Source organism: Symphalangus syndactylus, chromosome 7 (assembly GCF_028878055.3).
Source record: "Symphalangus syndactylus isolate Jambi chromosome 7, NHGRI_mSymSyn1-v2.1_pri, whole genome shotgun sequence".
Lineage (NCBI taxonomy): Eukaryota > Metazoa > Chordata > Mammalia > Primates > Hylobatidae > Symphalangus > Symphalangus syndactylus.
In genome coordinates, this window is record NC_072429.2 from 75214610 (window position 1) to 75225000 (window position 10391).

General features: G+C 40.3%; 1 protein-coding gene across 2 annotated transcripts in view; it reads left to right on the forward strand.

Moving 5' to 3' along the window:
- ZFHX4 (zinc finger homeobox 4) overlaps positions 1–10391 on the forward strand; it is a 188506-nt gene that overhangs the window by 172047 nt on the left and 6068 nt on the right. For both annotated transcript variants that reach the window (XM_055286566.2, XM_055286567.2), the window contains exon 10: positions 113–5524. In XM_055286566.2, coding sequence (XP_055142541.1) covers positions 113–5524 — 5412 coding nt within the window. The remainder of the gene's footprint in view (positions 1–112; positions 5525–10391) is intronic.

Here is a 10391-nt window from a genome sequence, read left to right on the forward strand (position 1 = left end):
TCTTCAATCAGTTAAGCAGAAGCCTTTAGAGGCTCCTATTTATAATATTAATTAATATTTAAGGAGTAGGTTTTCTTATTGTAAGAGAGATGTTTGTCCTTTTTCCTAATAGGTGAAAGTCCAATGGATGACAAAAGCATGGCAGGTCTTGAGGATTCAAAGGCTAATGTGGAAGTAAAGAATGAGGAGCAGAAACCAACTAAAGAACCCTTGGAAGTCTCAGAATGGCATAAAAATAGCAGTAAGGATGTGAAAATCTCCGATACACTGCAAGATCAATTAAATGAACAGCAAAAAAGGCAACCGCTCTCTGTTTCTGACCGTCATGTCTACAAATATCGCTGTAACCATTGTAGCTTGGCTTTCAAAACTATGCAGAAGCTTCAGATACATTCCCAGTATCATGCAATTCGGGCTGCGACAATGTGTAACCTCTGCCAGCGCAGTTTCCGTACATTCCAGGCTTTAAAAAAACACTTGGAAGCAGGCCACCCCGAACTGAGTGAAGCTGAACTTCAACAGCTGTATGCCTCCTTGCCCGTGAATGGAGAACTGTGGGCAGAAAGCGAAACTATGGCCCAGGATGACCACGGCCTAGAGCAGGAAATGGAGAGAGAGTATGAGGTGGACCACGAAGGGAAAGCAAGTCCTGTAGGAAGTGATAGTAGCTCTATTCCAGATGACATGGGCTCTGAACCAAAGCGGACCTTACCTTTTAGAAAAGGGCCCAATTTTACGATGGAAAAATTCCTCGATCCATCTCGTCCATATAAATGTACAGTGTGTAAAGAGTCATTTACCCAAAAGAACATTCTCTTGGTCCACTATAATTCAGTTTCTCACTTGCATAAGCTGAAAAAAGTTTTGCAGGAAGCCTCCAGTCCTGTCCCACAAGAAACCAACAGCAACACAGATAACAAACCCTACAAGTGCAGCATCTGCAATGTTGCATACAGCCAAAGCTCAACACTGGAAATCCACATGAGGTCTGTGCTCCACCAGACAAAGGCTAGGGCTGCAAAGTTGGAGCCCGGTGGTCAGGTGGCTGGTGGGCACAGCGTTGCAGCAAATGTTAACAGCCCTGGCCAAGGGATGTTAGATTCCATGAGTTTAGCAGCTGTAAACAGCAAAGATACCCATTTAGATGCCAAAGAATTAAATAAAAAGCAAACTCCTGATTTAATCTCTGCTCAACCTACACATCACCCACCACAGTCACCAGCACAAATTCAGATGCAACTACAGCACGAATTACAACAGCAAGCCGCATTCTTTCAGCCTCAGTTTCTAAACCCAGCCTTTTTGCCTCATTTTCCTATGACCCCAGAAGCACTGCTGCAGTTTCAGCAGCCTCAGTTTCTCTTTCCGTTTTATATACCTGGGACGGAGTTCAGCTTGGGGCCAGATTTGGGCTTGCCAGGCTCTGCCACATTTGGGATGCCTGGCATGACAGGAATGGCTGGCTCCTTGCTTGAAGACCTAAAGCAGCAGATTCAAACCCAACATCACGTTGGCCAAACTCAACTCCAGATACTACAGCAACAAGCACAACAATACCAAGCCACACAGCCCCAGCTGCAGCCTCAAAAACAACAGCAGCAGCCGCCACCTCCACAGCAGCAGCAGCAACAGCAGGCAAGCAAATTCTTGAAACAAGAGCAAAGTAACATAGTGAGTGCAGACTGCCAAATCATGAAGGATGTGCCATCTTATAAGGAGGCAGAAGATATTTCTGAAAAGCCAGAAAAACCAAAGCAGGAATTTATAAGTGAGGGTGAAGGACTCAAAGAAGGCAAAGACACAAAGAAGCAAAAATCCTTGGAACCATCCATCCCACCACCCCGAATAGCTTCGGGGGCCAGAGGAAATGCTGCCAAAGCATTATTGGAAAACTTTGGTTTTGAACTGGTCATTCAGTATAACGAAAACAGGCAGAAGGTACAGAAGAAGGGCAAAAGTGGTGAAGGCGAAAACACGGACAAACTAGAATGTGGAACATGTGGTAAATTGTTTTCCAATGTTCTTATTTTAAAGAGTCACCAAGAACATGTACATGGGCAATTTTTTCCATATGGAGCGCTAGAAAAATTTGCTCGTCAATACAGGGAGGCCTATGACAAGCTTTATCCAATTTCTCCATCTTCTCCAGAAACGCCGCCCCCGCCACCTCCTCCTCCTCCCTTGCCTCCGGCTCCTCCACAGCCTTCTTCTATGGGTCCTGTAAAGATCCCCAACACGGTTTCTACTCCTTTGCAAGCTCCGCCACCCACTCCTCCCCCGCCACCACCACCACCTCCTCCTCCTCCTCCTCCCCCACCTCCTCCACCTTCTGCTCCTCCACAGGTCCAATTGCCGGTTTCTCTGGACCTGCCACTCTTTCCTTCCATTATGATGCAACCTGTGCAACACCCTGCGCTTCCTCCCCAGCTTGCCCTGCAGCTGCCACAGATGGACGCACTCTCTGCAGACCTCACCCAACTTTGCCAGCAGCAGCTCGGATTAGATCCCAACTTCTTAAGACATTCTCAGTTCAAACGCCCACGGACAAGAATTACAGATGATCAGCTAAAAATCCTGAGGGCTTATTTTGACATCAATAATTCTCCAAGTGAAGAACAAATCCAGGAAATGGCAGAGAAATCTGGCCTCTCCCAAAAAGTTATCAAACACTGGTTTCGAAATACGCTTTTTAAGGAACGACAGAGAAATAAAGATTCACCATACAACTTCAGTAACCCTCCTATAACTGTTTTAGAAGATATCAGAATTGATCCACAGCCCACCTCTTTAGAACATTACAAATCTGATGCATCATTCAGTAAAAGGTCTTCTAGAACGAGATTTACTGACTACCAGCTTAGGGTTCTGCAAGACTTTTTTGACACAAACGCTTACCCAAAAGATGATGAAATAGAACAACTCTCCACTGTTCTCAATCTGCCTACCCGGGTTATTGTTGTATGGTTCCAGAATGCTCGTCAGAAAGCACGTAAGAGTTACGAGAATCAAGCAGAAACAAAAGATAATGAAAAAAGAGAACTCACTAATGAACGGTACATTCGAACAAGCAACATGCAGTACCAGTGTAAAAAGTGCAATGTGGTTTTCCCCAGGATCTTTGACTTGATTACGCATCAGAAAAAGCAGTGTTACAAGGATGAAGATGATGATGCCCAAGATGAAAGCCAAACAGAAGACTCCATGGATGCCACCGATCAAGTGGTGTACAAGCATTGCACAGTGTCTGGCCAAACGGATGCAGCCAAAAACACTGCTGCCCCTGCAGCAAGTTCTGGCTCTGGGACCAGCACCCCCCTGATTCCATCACCCAAACCAGAACCTGAGAAGACTTCTCCAAAACCTGAATATCCCACAGAAAAGCCAAAGCAGAGTGACCCCTCTCCCCCTTCTCAAGGCACCAAACCAGCCCTGCCATTAGCATCGACTTCCTCAGACCCACCACAGGCATCCACAGCCCAGCCACAGCCACAGCCACAGCCACCAAAACAACCCCAACTTATCGGAAGACCTCCCTCGGCCTCTCAAACACCGGTCCCTTCCAGTCCACTGCAAATTTCCATGACGTCTCTCCAGAACAGTCTACCTCCACAGTTACTACAATACCAATGTGATCAGTGTACAGTTGCCTTCCCAACTCTAGAACTCTGGCAGGAACACCAGCACATGCACTTCCTTGCTGCTCAAAACCAATTCCTTCACTCTCCGTTCTTGGAAAGGCCCATGGACATGCCCTACATGATATTCGACCCCAACAATCCGCTGATGACTGGACAACTGCTGGGCAGTTCCCTCACTCAAATGCCCCCTCAGGCCAGTTCCTCCCACACCACAGCCCCCACAACGGTTGCTGCTTCCCTAAAAAGGAAACTGGACGATAAAGAAGATAATAATTGCAGTGAAAAAGAAGGAGGGAATAGCGGTGAAGACCAACACCGAGATAAACGCTTGAGAACCACGATCACCCCAGAACAGCTGGAAATACTCTATGAAAAATACTTGCTGGATTCCAATCCTACCAGAAAAATGCTTGATCATATTGCCCGCGAAGTTGGGCTGAAAAAAAGAGTCGTGCAAGTCTGGTTCCAGAATACACGAGCGCGGGAGAGGAAAGGCCAGTTCCGGGCGGTGGGTCCAGCACAGTCTCATAAACGGTGTCCATTTTGCCGAGCCCTGTTTAAAGCAAAGTCGGCCTTAGAAAGCCACATTCGCTCTCGGCACTGGAATGAAGGAAAGCAGGCAGGTTACAGCTTGCCACCAAGCCCTTTAATATCCACCGAAGATGGGGGAGAAAGCCCACAGAAATACATTTATTTTGATTACCCATCTTTGCCATTAACTAAAATTGATCTATCAAGTGAGAATGAATTGGCTTCTACAGTGTCAACACCTGTTAGCAAAACAGCGGAGCTGTCGCCGAAGAATCTTTTAAGCCCTTCTTCTTTTAAAGCAGAGTGTTCTGAGGATGTAGAGAATTTAAATGCCCCTCCTGCTGAGGCTGGATATGATCAAAATAAAACCGATTTTGATGAGACTTCATCGATTAATACGGCAATCAGTGACGCCACCACCGGAGACGAGGGAAACACTGAAATGGAAAGCACCACAGGAAGTTCCGGAGATGTGAAACCGGCTTTGTCTCCCAAAGAGCCAAAAACTCTGGATACTCTGCCAAAACCCACAACCACACCTACCACGGAGGTCTGCGATGACAAATTTCTCTTTTCTCTCACAAGCCCATCCATCCATTTCAATGACAAAGATGGCGACCACGACCAAAGCTTTTACATCACAGATGACCCGGATGACAACGCCGACCGCAGCGAAACGTCCAGCATAGCAGACCCGAGCTCCCCAAATCCATTCGGATCCAGCAATCCCTTTAAATCCAAAAGTAATGATCGGCCGGGTCACAAGCGTTTTCGAACGCAAATGAGCAATCTTCAGCTCAAGGTTCTCAAGGCTTGCTTTAGTGACTACCGAACTCCAACCATGCAAGAATGTGAAATGTTAGGGAATGAGATTGGTCTGCCCAAACGCGTGGTCCAGGTGTGGTTCCAAAATGCAAGGGCAAAGGAAAAGAAATTTAAAATTAACATAGGGAAGCCTTTCATGATCAATCAAAGCGGAACGGAAGGCACCAAACCAGAGTGTACCCTCTGCGGGGTGAAGTACTCTGCCCGCTTGTCCATCAGAGATCACATTTTCTCCAAACAGCACATTTCAAAAGTGAGGGAGACCGTTGGCAGTCAGCTCGATCGGGAGAAAGATTACTTGGCTCCGACCACGGTTCGGCAGCTGATGGCACAGCAAGAACTTGATCGTATAAAGAAAGCTTCAGACGTTCTGGGCTTGACGGTACAGCAGCCAGGCATGATGGACAGCAGTTCTCTCCACGGCATCAGCCTGCCAGCAGCCTACCCCGGACTCCCCGGCCTTCCTCCAGTCCTTCTCCCCGGAATGAACGGTCCATCCTCCTTGCCGGGATTTCCACAAAATTCAAACAGTAAGTCATTTAAAGGAGACTCAGTCTAGTTAATTAAGTAGCATCAGGTAGACAGTCACATGTAACCAAGAACGGGGTGCCTTTGGATTTCTTTTAATTTCAGCTAGTGAAACCAATACATTATTTAAAGTATATATTATATTGGCTACAGCTAATTACCAAGAAGTAGGTCAACCTGAAACACACACAGAAAAATAAAGACTAGGTAGATCATAGCAGATTCTCAGTATGTATTAATTATTTGTATCATTACAGCTCTATGTCATAGAAATATTTTATTTTTATACTAATTTCAATCTTGATTTCAGATGGCATTCCAGCACACACAAGTGGCTTAGTATTTGGTACACATATTAAGAAAAATGAAACATTAAATAATACATTTATTGGTATCTTAATTTATGCTCTTTCCAAAGGATGGGGTGGTGGTGTTTTTGTTTGTCCCTCCTGCCGCCCCCCTGTGACACCCAGAGTTCGAAAGTTGAGTCCTTCAGCCACAGGTATTCACCCAAATGGTTCCTAGCAGATTAACAGGGCTTATGTTTAAAGTTCAACAACTAAAAATATGACTTCTGTGATAATACAAAATTTAGCATTGCTATACAATTTTGAGTTTTGTAACATCCATTGCTATTTGTTATTTAAATAAATTCAGCAACCTTAGAAATGCATTAATATTACTTCATGCATTTCTTCCCTCTGCCTAAAGTTTCTACTTAAGGCATAACAAATTTGTAAAGCTGCTTGAGGCAACCTCAGATGCTGAATCTAATTGTGTGTTCATCAAAAGATATGCAGTTTACACAGTTTAGATTTTGTGAATAAGTATAGGTATTCGATTATATTATGGCAAATAAATAGAATATAATGTGCTAGCCAATCATGTAGCCAAAAATATAACAAAAGTTATATATCACCAAAAATAAGAAAACATGGTTCTTTTATAATTTAAGTTTTTTTCTAAATTATCAATGATTTTTTCTTTTTAAAAGGAAAATTTAACATGTTAAAGGTACATCTAGAATTCACTAGTTTTATATATATATATATATATATATATATCTACGTTTACAAAAAATAAGGAAAGCTTTTTTCATTTTTAAGTTGAATTTTTACATAAATTTCAAACTTTTCAATTCCATGATTTTCTTACAAAAAACAAAATTGCCACTGTGATCTTCAGTTATTCTTATTTTAACTTTTAGCTTGGGAGGTATGAAAACAATGACATCCTATGGCCTCTCAGCCACCGCTAGCTTATCTGGTTTTCTGTTCTGAGTGAGTTGGTTTTTGAGAGAAGCAGAATGGAACTATACATATAAAGAATGTCACCAAGAAAATGTCTGCCATGTCCCTTCCTTGAACAGTCATACCAACTTCCCTCACCCCAAAGGTACTTTAGGCTTCATTATCTAGACAATTTTGGAGCCTTAAATATTAGAGCTATAATTAAGTGTTTTGGTTGTACATTTTGTTTAAGTAAAATACAAGTGTTTGAAGAATAATGCAATGACAGATTTTTTTTGCATATGATATGAGTCTTGTTATTTTCTGGTCCCATTTTATATACCATTGATTATTGACTCAGAAAAATATCTTATATAGAAAGATTTCTATGATCAGTTATGTAAAGTAGAAGGGTTTTGATATCTTTACATGGGCTAAAAACAGTTTTCATCTGTACCTTTAATCTACAAGTCTACTTTGATGATGACCGTGTTGTCATCCCAATAAGTGGTGGTCAAAGCACCTTGTTTTTTCTCCACTGAGTCTGAAGGCCTTTGTTAGGATAGTGGTCCTTCTGCCACTGCCCTTTGGTCAGTCATTCTAATACGGGCACCCAGAGGGCCTAGGTGAAAGAAAGTGAGAAAGGAGGAAAAGAGATGTTTATGAAATATTTAAATAGACTAACCTTTTTCCTCATTCTATTCACCATAAATTATATCCTCTCCCAAAAATACAGGCCCTATTTGTAATAGCATTGGTGAGAAGATGTTGGAGGCAGTCACTCCACGGCTAGGAGTATCTTTAAACACACGAGTTACCCAGGAACTCAAAGCTGTTATATCTCCTGCTTTATTAAATCGTGGACCAAAACAGACTGGGGGAGTGTTATAAAGAGAAAAGCTCCATGAACATTGCTTCCTACTGAAATTTTCAATTTCTCTCAACTTAGTCCTTTGTGAGAGATTTTAAACATTAACACAGCAGAATTACCAGTGGGGCCCCACCTGAGCACCCGAGTTCCCGCACTTTCAGTTCATGTCTTTATTAGGTTAATTTACTTATGGTGGGTAGTGCTGACTATTTCAACCAGCTCAGTAGAGCTGTGGTTCTCCATTTTCCTATGATCATTTTCTACTATATTATCTGTCACCAAACACTTATCTTCTTTGTTTAATGGGAGAGATAAACATACCAGTAAAGGCAAAATCGAAAGAACATTATAAGTAAAATATTTCTGCGTTTCTTACAAGCCCTGGGCTCTTGCTACAATTTGTTATCAATATGAACATCTTTGAGAATATGACAAGTTCCTCTTGGCTCCTTTTTAATAAGATTTAGTTATGGAAAAGCCTTCATTTTAAGGATGTCCCATCCCTTTGAAAGTAGGTTCCAAGATTTTGATTAGAAGGAAATCACTAAAAATCACTTCAGTGAATATAAGATGAATATAAGAGTTTATTCAAAGGCTACACCCCAATTAGCTTAACTGCAGTTTAAAAATGTTCAGTTTTAGTATTTATCAACTTCTGAATTTCCTGATTTAAACATACACTTTATTTTATTTTGGGAGGTAGAATTGTTTTTCTGGTTGGATATCGGTTTTAATGCTCACAAAACTTTCTTACCTTCCAAGAAATCTGCAAATTTTTTATTCTTTCAAAATCACTAAGAAGGCCCTTTCAAGGGTAATATTCATCATGTGTGCCTGCCTCCTAAACGGTGGCCAGCCCTGTGTTCAGTATCACTACATACTATCGCTTTGCTTACTTTTTAATAAAATGAATTATTTTTTCTGTAATTTTTGTTCACATCCTAGTTTTTCTATCATGATCATACGTAAAAAAGGGAAAATGGCCATAGAATATCAGTGTATGTTTATGTACCTGGAAAAATTAGAAAACTTTAAATTTATATTGTATTCTTTAGAGTGTTAGCTGGCTTTGAGATTACGCTCAAAGTGAATAAAAAAATTACTTGCTTTTCTATTTTTAACTTATTTACTTTATCATTTTAAGCAGTGTCTGATTTTAAATGTTCCATTAGTGTTTGGAAATACTGCCTAAGCTGATTTCCTTAAATGGAACTTTAGAACATGCCTTTTGCATTTTTCTCATACTTTAATGTAATTTACTAGCACATTTGGGGTAAATCTAGATAAGAATAAGTCCTTAATAATTTTAGCACAATTGTCTTTGGCCCCATGCACATAATTATTTTCATTTCCAACCTCAAATATAAACTTGAGGGACCTCAGTCAAAGAATCTTGGAGAAAATGAACTACATATGAGTGCGTTAAGAAGCAGGCGTTTTCTTCTGAAAGCATTACTTTCAGGAATAGGTAGCTATTTCAGAGAAATAAAACCCAACAAAATGATGGTAGTATGAGATTATTTACAGAAAAATTTTTAATTATATGTGAAATTTCTAAGAACTGCAGTAGGAGTTGGGAAATGGGAATGTATATTTAACAGTAAAACTCAATAAAAGATAAAATTTCACACGCATTTAATTGTAAATTACCACCACTTACTCCACATCTCTATTACTGTTCAGCTTTTCTCTTCTATTTCTGGTTTTCTGGCTACTGATATTTTTACTGCCAATTTTTATAGGCTTATTTATTTTACTAGTAAGCCAAATACACACAGTTTATTATTCTTAATCTACATCTCTTTTCCCAAAATTTTTAGCGTAGCTCATTATTTAACTCAGCTTTTTTCCTTAAGATGTTGAATTTTTTTTAAATTCCTGATAATCTTTGATTTAGGATTATTTGGGATTCCTATTGCAGTCTTCTAAATATCTTTATTACTTCATTATGTAACCCTAGATAAAAACATGTAGACCCTATATGATGGGAAAACCTAAGTCAACAACTATTGCTCCATCTTGCTTTCTAACCACAACTACTATTTTTTCATGTCTCTGTTCCTTAAAATTTATCTTGTCTTAAATTTTCATGTCAGAGATAGGTAAACCAGTAATTTCCTCAAATTTAGGGGGAAAATTAGGTGAAAGGGGGTACAATTATTTATTAGGAAGTTGTACTGTTATGAGATCTAGAACTAAGGTTGGTCTTGTGAGTAGGCAAAAGAAGCTGGCTACCAATGTAATATTTTAGCAATGCAAGTAAAGCCCCCTCCACCTGAATCACTCAGGCCTGAAATTTTATAATTATATACTAATTCCTTTAACTGTAAAATGGAAAATAGCATAGACTGTGGTGAAATCAGAATATCATAGCAGGAAGAAACCTAAAAAATTATTGAATCTAGTATATATTGAACCTTTTTCGTACTACTTTATTCGTTTCTTCAGTTCTTTCTTGCCAATAAATTTTTATAAACAGGCAAGTGGAAATGCAATACCAGACATAGAATTGTAGGAATTAAGGCAAGGGAGTTATGCTTGTGGGCCCCCAAAGGCAAATCTGTTACTTCGCAGTTTTCCCTAGGGCCAGGTCTAAGTCCCAGGAATCTAGACATCTATTACTAAATTGGATTAAAGATCAGAGAGTTTATTCATTCATTCCTATCATACACCAGTAAAGCTTGGGTCATTTTCATTTAAATTTCTTTTTAATGTGTGAGCCATTCTTCAGTAAAATGTGTGTACTTGCTATCATTTTTTTTCTGGAAA